This window comes from Empidonax traillii, unplaced genomic scaffold (assembly GCF_003031625.1).
Source record: "Empidonax traillii isolate 1590-97213 ecotype Southwest subspecies unplaced genomic scaffold, ASM303162v1 scaffold223:size1722714, whole genome shotgun sequence".
Taxonomy (NCBI): Eukaryota; Metazoa; Chordata; class Aves; order Passeriformes; family Tyrannidae; genus Empidonax; species Empidonax traillii.
In genome coordinates this window covers 1,409,244-1,430,297 of record NW_020955416.1, presented here as the reverse complement: position 1 = coordinate 1,430,297, position 21,054 = coordinate 1,409,244, and the positions used below count along the sequence as shown (strand labels likewise).

At 43.7% G+C, this 21,054-nt stretch overlaps 1 protein-coding gene across 14 annotated transcripts in view; it reads right to left on the bottom strand.

Moving 5' to 3' along the window:
* Positions 1-21,054, bottom strand: part of UNC80 (unc-80 homolog, NALCN channel complex subunit) — a 117,303-nt gene that overhangs the window by 22,966 nt on the left and 73,283 nt on the right. For 13 of the 14 annotated variants that reach the window (XM_027887805.1, XM_027887810.1, XM_027887806.1 and 10 more), the window contains 14 exons: positions 20,362-20,456; positions 19,362-19,451; positions 18,857-18,958; positions 17,205-17,385; positions 16,044-16,312; positions 13,120-13,254; positions 12,282-12,420; positions 10,559-10,655; positions 9,728-9,898; positions 9,426-9,518; positions 7,414-7,449; positions 6,794-7,012; positions 4,504-4,704; positions 2,045-2,168 (listed from right to left, as the gene is read on the bottom strand). In XM_027887805.1, coding sequence (XP_027743606.1) covers positions 2,045-2,168; positions 4,504-4,704; positions 6,794-7,012; positions 7,414-7,449; positions 9,426-9,518; positions 9,728-9,898; positions 10,559-10,655; positions 12,282-12,420; positions 13,120-13,254; positions 16,044-16,312; positions 17,205-17,385; positions 18,857-18,958; positions 19,362-19,451; positions 20,362-20,456 — 1,952 coding nt within the window. Of the gene's footprint in view, positions 1-768; positions 2,169-4,503; positions 4,705-6,793; positions 7,013-7,413; positions 7,450-9,425; positions 9,519-9,727; positions 9,899-10,558; positions 10,656-12,281; positions 12,421-13,119; positions 13,255-16,043; positions 16,313-17,204; positions 17,386-18,856; positions 18,959-19,361; positions 19,452-20,361; positions 20,457-21,054 lie in introns of all 14 variants that reach the window. The other variant, XR_003571658.1, reaches the window with a different exon arrangement.

The following is a 21,054-nucleotide window of genomic DNA, read 5'->3' as shown; positions in this document are numbered from 1 at the left end:
AGGTAACCTGGTACATTTATAAATGCACCCAGTACCAGCCTTGAATGACCAGCACAGGACTGGTGGAACAGCTAGAGTTGGAGGATACGCCATGTGACAACTGTAACAAAGAAAAATATGTCATCAAAGCAAAAAGTCTGCATTGAAACTGGACATCTTTTCCCTTCCCTTGCTGATCTATTTGAAAAATAATGTCCTAAGTCTGACCCAAGCCGGGTTTTGCACAATGTTCAGATTCCTCTCAAACACAGTCTCTTCTCAGGAGCTGTAAGCACGATTCATCTCACTTGACTGACTCCAGATGTCTGAAGCAGAGTCACCTGTGTGTGACCTCATCTGGAACTACCTGAAATACCAGCACTAGGAAACAGCATTTCTTAGAGGAGAGTTATTTGAACTGTTTGGGATGTGTCCCTCTGGAGGAATTAAATCACAGGCCTGCATATGCCTGTTTCTCTCCATGACTAGACACATTTAGATGATGGGAACAGGGAGAAGTTACCTGGCAGATGACTAAGCTTATGGGAAATGAATACATGCTTCTTTTCCAAATTTAGCCTGGGGAAAAATCTAGTAACCAGTTTTGTGTCGGAAAACCAAACGACAGTTTAGAAGGGAAAGAGTCAGAGCCCTTTCTTTGTGTCACTGTGGATTATCACTGAGATCAGCCTTCCTGGATGATCTCGTTTTGGACTTCATGCAGTTGGTCTACACGATAGAGCATGTAATCAGGGTGCTCCCACGGCTCACAGTGCACACAGCTCCGACAGCTAAAGCTAAAATACTCTTAGCAGCAGGAGTACATCTTTTCCTGGTAGCTCTCCCTGATGTTCTCAGTCAGCTAAATGCAAGCATGACGACTGCACTTTAGCACTGTGGAGCTTTCTGTTTTTAGAGCACTGGCCAATTCTTAATGCCCCATGCAGAGCTTGCTGGTGTGATTCACCCTGCCGTGCCTGCTTGCCAAACTGGAAAATATTCCAAACTTGTATTTGAGCTGGGTAGCAACCTCTGCATGGAGCAACTCTAAGCAGCCTGAGTGCCCAGAGTTGACTTTTAGCTCCAGGTAGCTTGAACCTCTGCTTGAACAAAGAAGATGTCTTACAGACTCTGAGAGGTTGAAGCTTCCCTGCCCTTGCAGCAATGAGTGCTGAGTGGACTTGAAGGACACAAACTTGGTAAAACCTGATGCTGCGTTTTAGCTGATGATCATTGTTTTCAAAGCCCCTCAGAGCACTGGTAAACCCTGAAAGGTTCTTTTGTTGTTGCTAGAAAAAGTTACAACATTTTTGTTGGGAGAAAATGTTATAAAACCCAATAACAATACAACTGCTAGCGCAGCCTTTCCCCCTTTATTTGTATTTTTTTCCACGTGGAATGACAGCACAAATGTTTGCCCAAATGGCTACTCTGCTGTCAAAGAGGGGGCCTGTCCCAAGTGCAGCAGCTGCACAAACACTGGAGTCTATCACTGAATGGCTCAGCATGTCTCTGTTATACCTAAGAGCATAAACTCTACCAGGAGTGGGATCTGAACATTGTACAGTGCAAACCTGTACTAGATCAAGCCAGGGACATTGCAAACCGTGGATTTAATCCACCTTGTAAACCCTTCTAACTAGCCAATACCCGATGGCCTCTGACAGAGCCGCCAGGGCCCTTCCCCCACTGGGGATGGTAGGTACCCCCAGTGCCACCTTCTCCCCGCCTCTACCAGGTGTGTGCAGTCTCCACCACCCCACTCTCCAACTTGCAGCCCTCAACTCTCAGCTCAGTCTGGCAAAGGTGGATCTTCAAAGTGGTGTGTGGGAAGGAACGGAAATAAATCGCTTGACCGCTGCCGCCGGCCACTGTATCTCCCCATGCACCACTTCGAAAATGAACCTTGCTGTCTCTAGTGCCACTTGCGAAGTCCCCCTGCCAGGGGTAAGGGGGGACAGGTAAAATGACAGGAGTGGGAATGAACTGCCATCTTCAGTCCAGAGAAGTCAACGGCAGGGGGAGGATTAGTAAAGGTTCATGGGGTTGCCACGTGGCTACTCACCAGATTGACACAGACATTGATCAGAGACCTAAGGTGAGGCAGGAAGGATATGATAGGCTGCCTCTGAAGTGTCAAACAAACCCCTTCAATCAAACTGCTGGCAGGCTCCCACTCAACCTGGCGCCTGCAATACAACAGTAGGTGCTGTTAGCCTCGGGCTCCTGCCCCCCACCAGACGCCCGCGACCGACACACAGTGACGCCCACAGAGGAAACGTTTCAGACAGCAGCGACGTCCCAGGCGAGCGCACAGTGCGCCACAGAGAGAAGGTTTTACCCACGCAGCTCAGGAAAGCACAGAGCCACAGAGCACACTGGGCATTGGAGAGACAAGAAACATAGCAGAGGGGCTGTGCTGGCGACAACAACACCCTAACAGCTGCATTTCACTTCCTGGCCCTTCCTTCCGAAAAGATGCAAAATGAAAGGGAGTCCCAGACAGCGGTCTCAGGTGTCCCTGTGTGGGGAAAAGATCTACTGTGCCGTGCTACCAGCTGAGAGTGAGTCCTCCATGTAGCTTGTGGATGTTCTCACTGAAACCCCATCATCTGAGTGCCCTCTGTAAGCTACTCTGCAGTCTGGTCTGCTCTGCCGGAATGACTCATAAACACAGACTGCCCTAAATGTAAACTGACCCAGTAGCACAATCTTTGTCTCCCTCATCTTGTGCAGGAGGGATGATTCATTTCCTATCAGCACCAGTCCTTCATTCCAGGATCCTTTCTTCCCTGACACTTTGCTTTCTTCACCAAAACAACATTTAGGGCTTGTGTCAGATGCTGAAAGGATTCCCCTTCCTAGCTGTAAGCAGGCACAGCATAGGTAACATCAAAGTGGTTCACACCTTTCATCTCAGGGCCTGACTCTTGCGAGTCAGTGTAGTTCAGAAGCCAGCATCTGACTAAGCACTTTTGGGGACAGAAAGATAAGGCTGGCATAGCTTGTTAGCTCAAGCCTAAACAATATCCTAGTCAAGCCCCCCAGACTTCTCAGAGACATGTGGGGGATGAAGGGTTCACTGTGTGTGGTCTTACACAGACCAACATACATTCATCTTTGAGCATCCACTGTTCTTAGATCTCCAGAACAGTGGGTTTTTTTCTTGTATTCTTCTCACACACGCACTGCTCCCAACAGACACTGGGTTTGGAGTGGGGTGCCCATGGGAGGCATCACGTAAGACTGTGATGTAAGTACTGCAGTGGATGGTTCCTGGGCTCTGGCACCCAGACCCATCGCTAAGAGACCCAGTGATGGCCCAGTGATGCTTAAATGTAAACGCTGGATTTGATCCAGTGGCTTTGAGTCCCTTTCTGTGCAGAAGAGCAATTTCAGCCAAGCACAGGTACAGGCACAGACAGAGAGAATACGCAGGGTATTTTAATGTATGAACATCCATCCAGCTTACATAAAGAGGAAAGATCTTCAGGAGGAGAAGACCCTTTATCTGCCTTTGAGGCAGAAGAAAGTATGAGTGAGAAAAGAAAGAATGAGCGAGAAGCAGACAAGACATGACAAAGAATCAAACCACCAGGAAGGGCAAGTATCAAAATTTCTGCCTCTGAATTCCCTACAAGGACAGGAATTTCTTGAAGCAGGTTGTTAGCCAAAGGAAAGCAATAGATAGTGATGCCAGAAAGAAGAGATCACCTCCCTTTTATTTGCTCCATCTTTTCTGGGTACAGATGATTTACACTGGGACTAATTCTGATGTTCTCTAACAAGATTTGGCTTCTCAGCTGAGACTGACAGCAAAGGGGCTGATTCAAGCAGTTGAGGACATATGCCAGTGGGGGTCACTAAGACCAATGACTCTTTTTACTGAGATCACTGGAAAATTTACAGGGCAGAGAGGTTTTAAACCATGCAGGCTGGATTTGAACCACTGCCTCCAAGGCAGGAACACTCCACAGTCAATACTTCTTGAAATGACCAAAGCCTGCACCATAATGCCACTGTGTGATGCACCAGGCTGTCACTAGCCCCTGACTTGAAACAGTTGATGCAGATCTGTGCCCTTTACACAGGAGCATCCAGAAGCTACTGCATAGCTCCAGACTATTTTTGTCTGTGCAGTGAACAGTATAGCCATGCTAGAAATACTCTTACCACAGTTTAACTTTCCAGTACAAAATAAAATTAATCTCCTCAACTCACAGCTAACATAAATAAAGAGGGCAGCGAGATGGTAAAAATCTGAAGACTTATTTTGGGGAAAGAGAAATGAGATTTCTGGAAGTTCTCTCTGTAGTTCTTAATAACTGTGTGTTTCTTTTGTCACAAGAAGACACAACAAAAATGTCAACATAAACACACACAGAGATAGAAACACCTGCTGATTTTCTGATACGTTGTAAAGATTCACTGCAAGGCGACAGCTTTAGTCAGATGACATACCCACACTTCAAGGCTTGCAACACCAGAAACGGCCCCCCGTGGGCTTCCAGGGTACCAGCTCACCTCAGAGTAGGCATCTTGTGAATTTTATTGAACATACGGTCCAATCTCTTTAAGATGAGGATAAGGGCAGGTCTCACCGCCTCAGCTGTCCAGTCGGTGATGGGCAGCATCTCCATGATGTAGCGCCGGAGCCCTCGGCTCTCCATGGTCTGCGTGTCGTACGGGGCCAGTTTCAGCAGGGAATGCGCGATCTCCGCCAGTCTGAACCCGGGGGGCGGGAAAGGGAACGTCAAATACAACCCACCTTTCTCCACACACGCAAATGAACTGACAGGTAAATCTTTGGCAGCCTAGTAAAAACGTGCTGCTATTTAAACTCTCAGACCTGTGGTCTCTAAACAATTTGTTAAGGTTGTTTTGCTGGAGTTGCTGTTTAAGAATACGCGAATGGTCTCAAAAATTACTTTTATGCTGACATTAAATGCACCAAAGGAACATTTGTGTGGCTAAGATTTGTGTGGCTAAAAACAAAGTATCTGAGCTGTCAGACTGCAACATTGCCAATGCCTGTGAAATACAGACCCTGTAACACCTATTTGTCAATGTTAACTAATGTCAATATTATTAAAATGGTTTTGGTTTGGTTTTATGCTTGTTTTTCAGTGTCACTCCTGTAAAAAGTCTCACTGTGCAAATTTCAGGTGTTAAATTTTAAAAATAACTTGTCTGTAGGTTGACACAACATGTCCTTTGTAGGATTACTCCCTGCAGCTTTGATTTGTTTCTCCTGACACCTCTACAGATTGTGTTGCTGTTACTTCTTCTAACCCTTCCAGATGCCGATGGCATTTTCTGCATTGACTATGAAATATCATGGCACCATTTAACTCACACGTGTAGTTTGACAAAGATCTACTGAAATACCTGAATGTTTGTGGCAAACAAAGACTATAAATAAAGATACATCTACTAATAAAAGGGATAGGAACCTGTATACACCCTGAAACAGACTCTGGAGTGGATGATTGCAATACTATCCTATCCATATTGTGGGGGAGTTCTCTGAAATGCCTTCAACTAATGGAACATACCTCTCTATTCTCTCTATAATCTGCCTAGCAATATTAAGGGCAATGAATTCTTCAGATTAACCAGAAGTCCAATAAAAGTGGTTTTTTATCCACTTTATTATTCCTTTTTACAACTACTTTGTTCTACTATGAAGTAGGTCTGTTTTCTTAAGCACTGTGAAATTATATAATTAAGCTTCTTGCTGGCAATTTAACCCTTGGCAATCAGTGATATATAATGGTACATGAAAACTTCCTTATGTGTTTTAAAGTGTGAGATCCATTTCACCCAATTTGAGAGGTCCATCCAATTAATCTTCTAGTTCTGTTCATGCAGAAATAAGCAAGCTGGGAAATTCTTATCTTCCTGAAATACTGGCATAACCAGCTCATTGGATACGCACCTCCCCTTTTTCATTGGGTCCAAGTGAATCTTTATGACTTTTGCAGACTAAACATTTAACTTCTAAATGGCCAAAACTGGGTGAGAATCAGCCTGTCTGAAGTGACTGGCATATTATCTTATTTTCTGAAGCCTCTGAAACGGCACCTGTCAGCCTCCCAGGACCATGGCTGTCACATCACATTCTGATAAGTCTGCTCTCCAGCTAGGACTCAATTTTTGACTCCAGTGGTTAAACGTGGTCAGTCATTTCAATGACACTTATGAATTTATGTAAGAACCATGATGAAGTTTGCTTTTATTTAAGGCTGGCTGTGATTAAGCATTTCAGGTTCCAACCTCAACAAACAGATGTTTCTAACACTTTCAGAAGATTTAAGAGAATCAGAGCACAACTCAGCATCTGCTGCAAATCAACCCCCTGGTTTTTCTGCTGTAACCTTTGACCATGAAAGACCTCTCTCGAAAAGAACGCAGTATTTGCCAGCTGCAAGTGTAATGAAAAACTGACAAAAGAATTGGGTCCATTCTCTTTTGTCCCAGTTGCTGGACAAACTTCTCAGTAGCAACTTGTACTATTTTGTGTTTACCGTGAACAGCAAACTCAGAGAATCAGGACCAAGGTGCTTAGGAGGCTCTACTCCCAACTTCTTCTAGGTCAGCACCACGTGAAGCTTTGCAGAAAGAGGCTTCCTTATACATAGGCAGCATCAGGTACAATCTAAGGAACATCTGAAACCACCTCTGCATGTTTCAGACAGCAAGATGCACCTACACTACCAAAAAGTGCTTCCATCTGCTATTATGAAAAGTTAAGAGCTAAAAGAAGGGAATCTCCCTGAAATAAGCAAGTAAAAGCAGAATGCCAGTGGAATACCTCATGTGGGACTTCACATCCAGCAGCTCCAGAGAAGTCACTCGGGGCTCACCAGCCAGATTCTGCAAAATCTTCAGCCTTGGACCACAGTGCTTGTAAAACTCTGTGCAGATATTCAGCAGCGACTCCCGTGGTCTCCTGAACTCCTCTCTGGCAATTCGTTCATCCAGCTCCTCTCGGGGAAGACCCTGGCCCTCCTCCAATATGTGAAGGTTCTCCCTGGAGAATATAAAATGAGACAAAATAGGAAGGGTTATACCAGCGGATCAGCAGAGATAGATTATAATGATGTCTCCATCTTGTTTTTGCAACAGGTGCTTTCTGCTGCAATTGAAAAGTAGCTGCACCTACAATTTAAAAAAAAAAAAAACAAAAACAAACCAAAAACAAAAACAAACCAAAAACAAACAGAAACCAAATGAAACCCCCACAAAACAAACAAACAAACAAACCCCCCCACCCAAAAAAAAAAAGGAAGTCGTGCTAAAAATGTAAATAATTTTCTATATGAACTATCCTGTGCTACCCTCCCCTGAAAAAAGGCTGCTTGTCACAGCAGCAGTGCCTGTAAACAGTTCATCATCTGTCATGGAAGACTGGGCAAAGATTTTTTACTATACCTGATAAAGTGTAGTTTGGTTCCCTGCTCAGGGTACCTGGAAAAACAGAAACAGGGAGGTTTTAAACAGCAACTCAGTAATGCCTAAGCTGTGCGTTTCTGAAGGAAAATGATACTGTTGTAGCCCAGAGGTTTACTCCCCACGGGCAGAATGGTATCTTGTGTCACTGGAACAATGGCTACACATAATTACCACACTGAACAGCCTTTACCTCCCAACTGGCTGCAAACAACATATTCCTACAGTTATCCACCTTGTTATGAAAGTAAAAAATTTAAGTTTATAAACCATAGCCCTCTTTCAAGCAATTTCTCTTACTGACTTACCCCTATGTGCTCAGTGTGTTCCATGAACCCAGAGCTCACCAAGTGGAAAAAACACCTCAGTGTGCTTTTCTGTTTTATTGTCATTTTCTCTTGACACTTCTTGTTGAGAAAGCATTAATAAACCTTGCACCACTTGGCTAGCATGTCCAAGGCTGTAGCAGTGATCATTCTGCCATCATCAGACTCCTGCTGTTGCCAGCAGATGTCTGCTGCAATGACAATACAATAGGAGAAACACGGGCAGGAAATCTGGAGCAGGGCAGAAATAGTTTGGATCAGGGACTGAACATTTGATAATTAGAAAGATCTGGAAATGCAAATCAAGATGCCTGAGTCACACAGGATTGGGCATCTCTACATTGCCTGTCAGCAGATACATGTTAACTGCTCTCCAAAATCAGCAGACAGACAATAAAACACTACTTTCCATTGCACCTTATCTCCCTTAGACTGGGCAATGTAGTAAATGGAAGTAAATGGCATATATCCACTTCAGACTTGAGCAGGGAGGACTTTATCTGCTTCTCAGATCAGGGGTTGAAAGTCAGTGATGTGTTTCATCCATGCCTGAACTGATCTTAAAGAATACCAGGCTGATTCCAGGAGTTATGAACCAATATGTGTAGACTACACATCTGCAGCACTTTAAAAAAAAAAGGCAATAACTTGGAAAGCTCTGGAAGAAGAGCTGCCCCCACTTTTCTTAGGTGACAATTCCCTTTCCAGGTCAGTGCAAACATTCAGATTTTAAACACAGTAAGGCATAGTCTGGCCAGGAGAAGGCAGAGCTGCCTAGAAAAGTAATCAGTACTGCAGAGAAAAACCTTCATAATCCCAAATGCTTGTGGGTGGATTTTGTAACAAGATTTCTTAAGCCCTTTCTCTACAACTGTCAGAAGCCTTGTCTGATTTGCAACAACCCAACTGGAATGGCCACTGTGGCCAAGGAGCAGTATTATAGTTTGCTGGTGCCATGTCCTTCTTCCATGTGAAGGTTCTTTAGGGTTTTGTTGGGTTTTTTTAAGAAGGGCAAAAATATTCCCAGTCATTCTTCCATTTCTTTCAAATTCTCCATCACCTCCTCCTTTGCTATCTGCAACTGCAAAAAGCCCACCGATCAACGTGGAGGTCGAGTTCACAGAAGGAGAGCATAGGAAATGTAAAAGGAAATGTAAAAGGGAAGAAAAAGAAACGTAGAGGAGGTGAGTATCAACTGACATGCAGCTTGTGCTTGTACTGCTGTTCAGTCCCCCAGAACAAGGTCAGAAGGATCTGACCCTTCTGCTGTCCAAGTGTGCTCTGCCCAGTGGTCACTTTGACAGAGAACTCAGCAAGAAGCAAAGCACAGAGAAGAGGGGCATGGTTGCTGTGGCAGTGTACTGCTAGAATACAAGAAGAGAAACAAATAAGAAGTAATTTAAGATATATGTTCTCCGTTTTGATATCTTGGTCTTCTATTTAGATAAACATGGTTTTGAAATAGAAATTCCAGTCCTGAGTATTTTGGTTGCCATTAGAAATGCAGTCTTGAGCTATGTGCTCTTTTTATGTGACTGTTCCCTCATAGTATGTAGAGCACTTCCTCAGCTCTCTGAGGCCAAGCATTCTAAGCAATGAGATGCTGCCTTACTCAAAAAAAAAATAAAAACCTGTTAAGAAAAATGAAAGAAAAGCCCCCTGACTTACCTGGTGTTCACACCTCCTGTCATGGTGTGGTTTGCTGTTGTGGTCCCCTTATGGCCTTGGTCACATCGACTCATCTGTGGAGCTGTCATAGGCCTGGCAAAGAGGTGAACAGCACATTGCACACTAAATCTAACAAGCACAATAAAATCCTCCTTGTGATCTGGTGAAATCTGGCACTAATTTTACCATGTCTCAAACCCAACCATTATTCAAGCTGAGATGCATGTTGTGGCCTCCTGTGCCTTCCCTGTCCCCTCACAGACAACCAAATGCAGCTCAGACCTCTGACCCACGTGAGTTACCTGGTGAGAACTTCTACACTGTACAGGAGGGCCTGCAAAGAGGTGGCAAGGGCACCCATAGAAGCAATCTCCTCACGAGCTGCTGTCCCAGTCTCCACTTCAGAGGTTTGTCGCTTCAGTTTCTGCAAGTAACAGGGAACAAGCGCTTCCAAGACCATCAGCATCTGGAGGCTGGAAAAATAACAATCTGTTTTACTTTGTCAGTCCTGAAACTCACTTTAGATAGAGGCTTAAGTTCCTATCTGAAGATCTCTCACTAGGCTTGTGATTTCCTTGCTTCTCACTAGAGCTAAAGAAGCTTTTGGATGAGGGATTTGAAGGTGAAAATTAGCTGATGCAAGAAACAATAACAGTAATGAAAACAACCTGAACTTCCAGGTATCTTCCAAATACGTCATCCATTTGCTAACTATCATCTTCGCTTTCACAGACTCTTTTATTCTCTTGTTTTCCTCTTGCAAATTAATCTTTGCCCTTTAGCAAGTTTATCTCCCCGCTCTCTAATCTTTCTGTTCTTTCCAGCTGCCTGTTTCTCCCCCTCCAGTTCCCTCTCCATTGCTTCTCTGGTGACAGAAACCTGCAGGAAATGGTGTGATCTCCACTGGGAAATCCAGCTTATGTGTTGCTGCTTCAGGTGCCATCCTGCTCCGTTCTGCAGCCGGCAGGGTTTGGAGCTGGTGTTGGAGGTGGTGCTTGGCCTCACAGGGGAGCCCCGTGTTTGGGATGCATTTCTGTATCCCCTGCCTCCAGTTTCCAGCCTTGCTTTCCCATACCCTATGCAGCTTCTATGCCTTTTCTGAGTCTGCCCAAACCAATGTAACAGATTAGCACCTTCTGAATGACTCAGGAGCATAGGCCACCACTGTCACACACAGCTTGATGGCTTCGCTGATGGAAAAGGTCAAGTCTTCATTTCCGTAGCAGAAGTCTGAGGGAGTAAAGCAATATGAGAAGACTATCACACAGTCATACTGAATATGAAAGGAGCTAGCACACTCTTTCCTTTTTCCTCTCTCCACTTGCTTGCTTCTCATGTTGAAAATGCCCAAAGGGCATTGGCTTTTGGTAAAAATCTGTCTATATAAAGGAAACATGTGCTGCACTCCCATTTGCACCCTGATGTCCATGGACTCGGGAGATGAGAAACAGCTCTCAGTAGGTCACTCAAGGCTAAGCACAAGGCCTACAGCTGCTGGAGTCCTGTTTCCAACACCACCTATCACAAGCAAAGTCTAAAGCTCATACATGACAAAGGCACGTGCCAAATTAAAGACAACTTTTATGCTCCCCCTGCTTTTTCTTAGATGTTTCCACCAGACAAAAAACGATGGTGACACAGCACTGATGGCAGAAGATAGTTCTGCTTCCCAAAAATCAAGCCCCTTCTCTACTGTTAACCACATGGGTGCCAGCACAAAAGTGAGTTTGTGCTGCTAGTGATTTCAGAGAAAGTCTTCAAAAGTATTTAAGTCCCATACTACAAATATAACTTTGGGGATAATTAGTTCCAGGCACCAAGGAACTAAAGTATCCAAAAAATAATATTTGTAATACAACTTTAGTCCCATTTTCAGAAGTGACTTTGGTATGTAGGAGTCCAAGTAAAAGTTAAGGTCCCAAAACATGTAAACCACTTTAAACAATGGAATTTGGATGTCAGATATTTTAGAAAATTCTGATCTTCATATGGAAGATACCAGATACACAACATACTCATCTACAGTCCCCTTATCAAAACACACTTGAGAATTTTCAGAGAGGTCTTTGAATAGCCCTCCACGGAAACACCAAAGATTTTATACAAACATTTGCTACATTCAACAAAGAGGAAGAATTTCTGTACTATTTTATATTATAACTTGTGATATAATTGTGCAGCATCATAAAACCCCAGTACGTAACAAAGCTTTAACTCCAAGGCTGAACAGGCTTCACAGTGCATAAAGATAATTATTACTTAATGGAAATGCAAATGTTGAGAATAAGTTAAAGGTCCTAATAAAAAATCAGCAAAAATTACTTCCCTGCAAATCATAAAGTGGCCAAATTATTAAAGGTTGTGCATGGATAACTTGTCCTGCATACATCACACAGCCATATATATTCTGCTTTGTGATAACATCCCCCCAGGAGCTCAGCACTGCTGAATGTCTAAAATGGCATCCATCATCATCTACTAATCATAGTCTGCCCACGGGAGAGGATGCGTTTGTTTCCTGCCCCCATGGAGCAGAGCAGAGGATGATCTTGTCAGACTGATACAGTTTATTAGGCATCTTTATTCTTCACCCACACATGATAAAATTCAAAATGCCAGGGGCTAGTCTCAGACCAGCAGGCTTAACCCAGAAAAAGTAGCTTTGGAAGGAAGTAAGTTAATAATTCTCCTCCTGCAGGAAATATCAAAAGGATGGTGGTGATGAAGTCAACCTTAAAACAAATATGACAGCATTCTGGGAGAAGAGAAGGGCCCCGAAGAAATCATACTGCATCAAATATATGCTGAATCAATAAACAACAAACCAGAATTGAAAAAAGGGTGCTTTGCTGTTACCTAATGACTTGAGAGGCTTTTCTGCTTTCACCAGCTCCAAAATGTCCAAAATGTCTGGAGTATCGCCCTCCAAAGACTGCAGCAGGTCAAACAGGCACTGAGCTGACACTCCTTTGTTGGTTCCGTTATTTGTGGCATCCTGTTCCAACAACAAACATTCATGGCTGGTTTCCTGAGGGCCCGTGTGCATCCCAGGAATCTTTATCTGGACGTGTGTGCAACCTTTGTTTTTGACAAAGGGCCCACGTGGAGTTCAAGAGCTCGCTGCTCTCAAATAGTAAGGCTTGCCTGACTCAAGAGACTGACCCTACAGCAGGAGCATGATCCGAAAACTGCACACAGATCCTCGCTGCCCTGGGAAGGACAGAGATGTGTGCTTACTGTGTATGGACAGGGAGAGCTGGCAGCCCCACTTCAACTTAAGATTCCATTTGCTTGCCTTAACTCACTAAAATGTTAAAAGGTAGTAAGGGAATATTTCAAAACAGGGCTAGTCTAGTCTTAAGAGTACATGGAGTAAAACCTGGCATTAACCTTTAATTCCTGTTGCTGGATTCTAAGAATGGATCTGCATTGGAAGAGCTACAAATCATTACTGTCCTTTTATAATATATTTATAAACAGAAATTTGAAATGAGACCACATCTACCAGCCTGGATATCAGTGTCCCATTATCCCAGCACCCTGCTCCATCAGCTGGTGCACAGCAGTGTGCAGAAATAAAAGTTTAACACCTGGTTCTGTTCAGCACTCGGTGTCTTCCCTTTGTGACCTCTGGCAGGGGCTGGCTGCAGGCACAAGCTCCCAGTCTTGAGGCCAGGGAATCGCTCTTACTCACAGGGAACTCCAGGAGAGGGGCTACGCTGGCAAACAGCTGCAGGATGAAGGGCTTGCGATGCAGAACGTAGAACTGGCGACACGCAAACTCGATCGCTTGGCGCAGCTGGGGGTTGCTTTCGTAGTCAGAGTACACCTGAGCAGATGGAAAAGGACATGGAGGCACTACCACAGGGGAAGGACTCTTCATCTCCTGAGTCCAGACTGAATCAACTACAGCCTGGTCGTTCCTGACATGTTTGCCTAACGTGCTTTTAAGGATGGAAACTGGGCCACCCTCCCTGGTATTGCATTTCAGGGACAAACTATCCTTAGGAAAAAGGTTTGTTTTTCATGCTTGAACCCTCTTTGTCACACCTTTAGTGCATTAATTTTTGTCCTGTGTATCAGAGGTAGATTCCTTCTCTCTCCTTCCCAGAAGCACTTTACTTTTCAGAAGCCAGTTAGTGCTTTCTTCCTCAATCTTCATATTTTTTAATCAAATCTCCCAGTTCTTCCTGACAAGACATATCTTTTAGATGAACATCCCTGTTCTTCTGCAGTCTCTTCAGTTAACTGATGTTTTCCCTGCAGTGCCCCCAGCTGGATGGAGCCAATACTTCCAGTCAGGAGTGCTGCTGATTGGAGCAGCAGAATTATTCCATGTTTCTTTCACAAGATACAAATCTGTATAGGCCCCTCAGAATGGCATTTGAGGTATTTTTCTCTTTTATCCTTCAGTAGAAGGATACTGTTGGTTCATGTTTAGCTTCAGATCTTTAAAAACTCCAACATTCTGTCCTGCAGAGGTGCTACTGAATCAGCTCCTTTCCCTTCCATATTTATGTTGCTGAGGATTGGAAAGTGAGGTGTAAGCTGACCAACATCATCTGTTTTCTATTCCTTTTTTTCCAACCAGATCTCCAGTTTGTCATGATAATTTGGACTCCTAGCCTGTCCTCCACCACACTGACAGTGCCACCCACTAATTAAGGTATTTTAAGGTTTTTAGAGTGGCATTTCCTTCAGGGTTGGCCATTGAACTCTGAAACCAATATGTTACCAAAGATGTGGGATTTATTTCTCTGTTATGTAAACAATATAAATTGCTAGGAACAACTTCTCTGTGCTTCCTTTTTCTGTCCATTCCAATCACTTGTCTGCACTTCTCTGCTGGTACAAGTCTTGTTTGGGGTGTAGGTAGGCAGGATTTTCTTGGCATTTGCTGACAACAAGAAATACTGAGATTTTAGGGTAGTGCAAAATTCACATTACTGCCCAGGGCTTTTGAAGGTTTCTGAAAAATTATTCGTGTGAGACCTCTGCAAGATGTATTCACTGCTCAGTAACCTGGTAGGCTGAGATTAACATGGCTTTAATACAACCAGAAGCCTCTAGAATGGTTATGAGGACACCAGAAATATCTCATTTATCTTAGTAAAAGGAAAATAATTATCTGTATATACACTTTACCAAAGAAGGTGGAAAAACCTGCCTCAAAAAGAGGCCTGTGGGGGTATATGCATGTGTGCATCAGGAGCTAAGCTGTTAATGGCTGGATCAAGCCCAAAAGTGGTAGAAGAACTGACCACAAACCTCCTCATCGTGGGTGCCTGAAGCAGTGAAGTGAGGGACTGCAAAACCAAAAAAGCTCAGCAACACTTGGGATTTATTTTGGAATTGCTTTTTTACATCCCAAGAGGGGTATTTTATTAATTCGGTAGTTGATAATAACTGGGGGGGAGGACAGAAAAAAATTACAAGCTACTTTCTCTCAATATGAAGTGAAAAGGAAGTGAGACACCTTCACAGGACATTGCCACCAAGTACTTCAAATTATGTTATTAAGCTATTTTATTTCAAAATGTCTTGTTTCTAATGAATAAACCCATGCACTGCCAACCTGGATCCAATTCATACTTCTCTACCTATGTAAGGCATGATATTAGAGTTTCCAGTTACTAAAGAGTTTGTTTAGATAGCTAAAGTAATCACTGGTCCTAATTACTGTGCTCTGTTAACTATGTTAAAATGAATATATTTACAGGGATGCTTCTTTTACAGGAAGGATAGTTTTTTTCTGTATTTGCATTATAATACTAAATCTCTAGATACTGTCTTCAAGCCCTACAGAAATAATCCTTTCTTTCTGTAAAACAACTAATTTTTAAACTTTTATTTTCAATAGCTGATTTTTCTCAAAAGTTAACAGGAAAAAAGTCCTACTTGTACCCCTCAAAGCAAAGAGAAGCTCCACCTCTAACACTTCCACTATTTGTCATCACTCACAGGAAAAGACAACATACAGCTTGTCATAATTAAAAAGTGAATATAATTTTGTTTCAATCAGCAAGTAGCAAACTTATATATTTCAACTATTCCCCAAATTCCATGGAGGAAAAACCACCGAGGGAGACCCAAGGTCCAAAAATTGTCCAGAAATTTCACATTTCTGTGTGGCAGTATAGAGTAAGGGAAATGGACATTCATTTACTTAGCACAAACAAGAATATAAAATGTAGCCATTTACCCAAGAAGAAAAGGGAAAGCTAATTTGGGCCATCTCACCCTGATCTGCTGCCTTCTTGGGGCCTGCACAATCTGTGCTCTCACCAGGATTCAGCAGATTTAAATTTCCCCATTAAGTGTCAGTTCCATCATAGAATCCCCGGATGGTTTGGGTTGGAAGTGACCTTAAACATCACCTAGTTGTACCCCACTGCTGTGAGCAGGGACACCCTTCACCAGCCCAGGTCCTTCCAAGTCCTGTCCAACCTGGCCTTGAGTTTTTCCAGGGTTGGGTCATCCACAGCTTCCCTGGGCAAGCTGTGCCTCACCACCCTCACAGGGGAGCTTCCTCGTTTCTAACCTAAGCCTGCTCTCCGTCAGTGTGACACAGTGCTGGCCCAGGAGCATTCCCTGGCGGGGTTCCTGGGGGTGGCTCACCTGCAGCATGCTGGGCAGCACCCACTGGTACCCGCTGAGGGAGAAGAGGTGGTTGAAGTGCACGGCTGTGTTGATGACGGTGGCAGCGTACTGCCTCAGCAAGGCACTGTCCTCGGGGTGCAGGATCAGGGCACCATTGAAGACGTTCAGGAACAGCATGATCTCATCTCCCCAGGGGAACTCACTGGGCATGCCAAGAAACATCTCCTCCAGCAGCTTAATCCACAAGCTCTTCTGAAGAGTGTCCAGACCAAAGAGCTCTTTCCCAGCTGGGGGGGAAAAGAGGTGACAGCAATCAACTCCGTCCACCGCAGCCAGCCTCGTCACAGTCCCAGAGGCCAAAAGGCCTCTCCAAAGAACCATCCCACGACAGTGACCATTGTTCTGGCTTTTAAAAATTATCTCACCCATCCTGTACCCTTGTTAGTGCCCAGAGGGCTTGAACAAACCTTGACTGAAAGCACCAACATGAAGACAGAGAATAACGAATCTCACACAGCTTGTTAAATCTGCTCTCTGCTGGCTGGAAATTCTCCTCTTAAAAAGTGAAAGATGTGAGTTTGTATGTGCATCATCCGCCTCACACAACCTGAATAGCAGTGTGGATTTATGCTCCATTTTTATCCTCCAGGTGTCCCACACGTGACAGGACTATGCAGAGTTACATCATCTGTGCAGAGTTACAATAATGCTTCTGAAATCAAGTGCCTTTAGGGCCTGTTACAGAACTTGCCAATGCTTACCATCCTGCAACAGAGGCCTGTTTAATCCTCAAGTCCTTAAGAGCAAAGTTTCTAAAAAGTGGGCAGTTTCTACATCCCAGCTGCAGAATTTGCCCAGTCTTCACTAGAAGCCCATTGCTTCCTCAAACTACATGGCAAAGAGCTCCAAGAAATCCTTTTTAGGAGCAATTATGATACTGGACATAGCAGTTGTAGGATCATGCATAATTTTAAAACGTAATTAAATTATTCTCATTTGTGTCTAAAGAAAGGAGCTTTGTCTGGAGACCTCTAACAGTGAAGCCCTTCCTGCTGCTGTGCTGTCCCCAGGAAGAGATTTATCAGCTTTCAGTAATGCTGCCAGCCTGTGGGCAAATGAAGTACCTCACCGAAACCTTCTCGGCCTTGTAGAGCCCCAGAGAAAGCCAAAGGGCCGTACCTTGGGGATCACTGAAGAGCGAGAACTCGGCATCAATGGCACTGCGGGGAAATGAAGGCAGGCGGAGGAGATCCTCCTGGAGCATCGACACGTGGGACTGCTTGTGGGCAGGAGGGATTTTCTGCGTCAGGGATATCAGGAACAGGACTCGCCCCACCTCTTCCAGCTTGCGGGTGAACACCTTACAGAAAAAAAGAGACCGGGATCTGAATCAGTCTGATCAAAAAGCTCTTCACCCTATGTTTGATTCCTCTCGTGGCCCAGAGGATCCTGCAGAAATTCACAGGGCTAGCACTGCACCCTTTGGCTAGGATTGATGTGACCACTGTTCTTCAGTCCAGCCCTGCAAAGATGGATCGTGTTTGTAAAAAAGTTTCTAACAACATTTTCTATTTCAGCCTTCTGGAGGACCCTGAGTGACTGTCAAACACTTTGCCATGTGATCTTCTGTAGATTTATGTAAACTTTGCCAGTGTGGTCAGAGGCAAACCAACTCCAAACTGAGAGCTTTGCAGTTGCAGTTGCTTTCTGCAAGGTCTTAAACTAGACCAAAATCCTTCTTGATTTGAGACGATCGCTTCTGGTTTACACCAGCTGGGAAACCGAGTTCCATTCTACCAGGCTCCTTTGAACTTGTGACTGGTAGGACTAGCCTATTGTGATTTCAAAAGTAACCATGAGGCAGAGTGATGCTTTGCACTAGAAACAACTGTCTTTGGAAGCAGTTTTGAGGCAGCTGTTAGCTACAGGGAAGAAGCCAAAACATGGAAGCATGTGGCTTAACATGTGACAAAGCCCAGCTTCACATGTCCTGCCTTGCTGTGACCTTGCTCTGAAGAGCACTCAGCTCAGAATTGGGTGCTCAATCAATCAACAATAAAGAAAGTACTTTTCCATGGATTGCTGCTCTGTGGGCAGTGGCTACAGAGCTGCTTTCTTTGCAAAGTTGGATGTTTGCCAGCAACATCCTGTATGATTACCGAGAGGCTGCTAGATGGTTGATGTAAGTTTTACCTTACAAATATTTCGACCTCTAAGTATTCTAAACAGAAAAATGTGGAAAGCAAAATGATACCCTGACAAAACTGGACAGGCCATTTAAATCTTTTTGGATCGTGCAGGATGCATCAAACTTATTCTCTTCTGGGACACATGTCCTAGAACCAGAGTGAGAGTAATTTCTGTTGGAGAAGTAAACAAAATGATCCCAAGTAATTTCAGATTTTTATAGACTTTCTACTGGCAGATGCAGCATATGAAATATTTCCCTATTCCATGCTATACACATATGAGACAGCATTAATTATGTTTTCCATTATTTTAGCAGCTAGGAGCTCTTAAGCAGCTTTATAGCTGCTTTTTATAACCATTCCTGATGATATTTTCCTACACTCACATTGCTAGGGTAACAGCTAACTACAGTAGCTGGTTTTTTCACCAGAACAATACAACTGTTCAACACAAATGCATAATGTATAACCATATTCCCCCATCCCCTTTTTTATTTCCTGCTTATTACCATCCTCTGCAGATGCAGCTAGAGCAAAGTTCTCGATCTACATGCAGCATGAGTGAAGGTCTTTAAAGGGAAAAGAAGTTTATTGACAGGGTTTGTTTCTGGGCAAAGGTGTTTGATGGCACGATAAAAATACCTGCTTCTGAATGAGCTCTTGACCCTTTTCTGGATGCATCTGCACCAGGTTGAGCTGGGGAGAAACGGACCTACGGAAGGGATAAATGTCACGGACGTAGGTCTGCCAGGAAAGGAAAAAAGTGTATTTTAAACAAAGGCAATCATAATGGCATCACTCAACACAAGAGAACAGAATAAAAAGCCCTTTAGCCCTTTCTGAAGGGCAGGGGCTTTCAGACAGTGTCAGGCATCATGGAAGAGCAAAAACAGAAGAGAAATTTGCTCTTTTCTGTGAAAACTAGACATTAATGACTTAAGAGCAAGGGACTCCTCCTCTGCCTCCACCCTCTTCTGTCAAATTCCAGTCTTTCACCCCCCACACAACTGAACACCCAAAATGTGGTGCTCACAGGACAGAACTCTGCCTATTTATGGGCTGCTTGCTTTCTCTTTAGATAACCCTGATATTTAAAGAGGGACAAGATGGAAACAACAAAGTCACCTGGACCTGATCTTTGCTTTACCTTGTTGTAATGAATGAGATTCCAACGCTTATCCATTAAAAAATAATGAGAAGACTGAGTTTCAGGTATGTTAAAAAACTCCAAACACTCCTGAAAAAAAGAAGAAATCAAAACATCCTGTTACTTTTTAGTTGTCCTGTACAAAGACCACAACACCCAAAAGAAGAATATCCGTCTAGTAACATATAAAGGCACAAACCTGCATGCCTCAGTCAGGCTCGTACACTGTTCTGTTTTTTAATTTCTGGGTTTTAATCATAAAGTACCTGAATATGTTTGTGATAATCAAGGCATGCTGGTATCGCAGTCCTGAAAACTGATGTTACTTATTTTGATGTCTTTATATTGAGCATATGAAGACTCTATGAGCCACGTGGGTATTGCAGCTTCCATTTCCCTACTGTGTATTTATCAAGCTTTAGGGATAGGTGATATGCAAAGACACTGAAGTTCTGATCCTTCAAATCACTGAGATGTGATTCCCATTAAAATTTAACACAGTTCAACATACTGAAGGCTTTTACAAATCTGTTTCCAGTGTGGCTCAGTCAAAGCCATACAGGAAGTTTTTTTTGGTAGAAAGGGAAAGAGACCTCACATTTCCTGGATCCCAGGATGTCAGTGTGGCTACTGAACCATCACATCTGCTCTGATCTTGATCATTCTGTTGTCTTTAGTGTTGATAAAACCAAACATTTAAAAAATGTATGTATTTATTGAAGGTACAGGGCAAATACCCAATAAGCTGCAGCATCTTCAAATGTAGTTGCATTTACAGGGTTTGGGCTGTGAGCTCAGAGCATTTCTATTATACCTTCATATGGGATCCTTTTTCTTGCAGCCAAACTCCCCTACAGGGAGACAGAAATTCCCGTGAGCAGAACTTCCCTCCCCAACACTGGAACAGGACGATCAGCAGATTGCCAGGATTGCTGGCATACAGGTATGGCAGGTAAATGTACTACTGAGCAGCTTGTCCAGTTCAAAAACTCACTCCTACCTTCAGAAGAGCCTCAAACTGTGTGTCCTCATGGACTGGTAACTGCGTTGGGATGTCACACTCATTCTGTCCGTGCACGACAAGGGTTTTTGTGCCTAAAGGAAAAAAGGGAGTTGAGTTCTCCCTGGCCTCTTTAATTAACTCAGTCTCAGGAGACTGCCCATGGAGGAAAAGTGATAGGTAAAATTCATTCCTGGGCAGGCAGACAGACCACGTCAGTCCTGTCTGGAATCTATTAGGCAGTGTTAGCATAGTCTCACACATCCACAGTTAATCAGAAATTGATCTGTTCTTAAAGGATGAGCTGACTTTAGCAGCAACTGTCACTCTGAGGGAGGAACAAACCTGAAAGGTCAAATCTGTTTTTCTTGCCTGATTTGTGATGGCCAAAGTCTGAGTGGTACAGTCTTACAGTGATTGTCCTGCCAGCCTTTCACAGCCCAAGTGGCACAAAGCTCTGGGTTGAAAACACTGTTCTAATTCACTTTCTGTTTACTTCTTTTAGAGCTTTCAAAGTGGCTTCCTGAATCTCAAGGAATTAGCAGTAGAATTTCCTGACTGAATACTCAGCTCAAGAAAAACTGACTTACAATATGCAGCCATTTTTAACGAGCCTTTTACTGATCCAGTTCTGGTGGATCTCCTTTTTGTTAGAGTGGGTCATGAACTTGGAAGCGAAGGAGATTCAAAGAC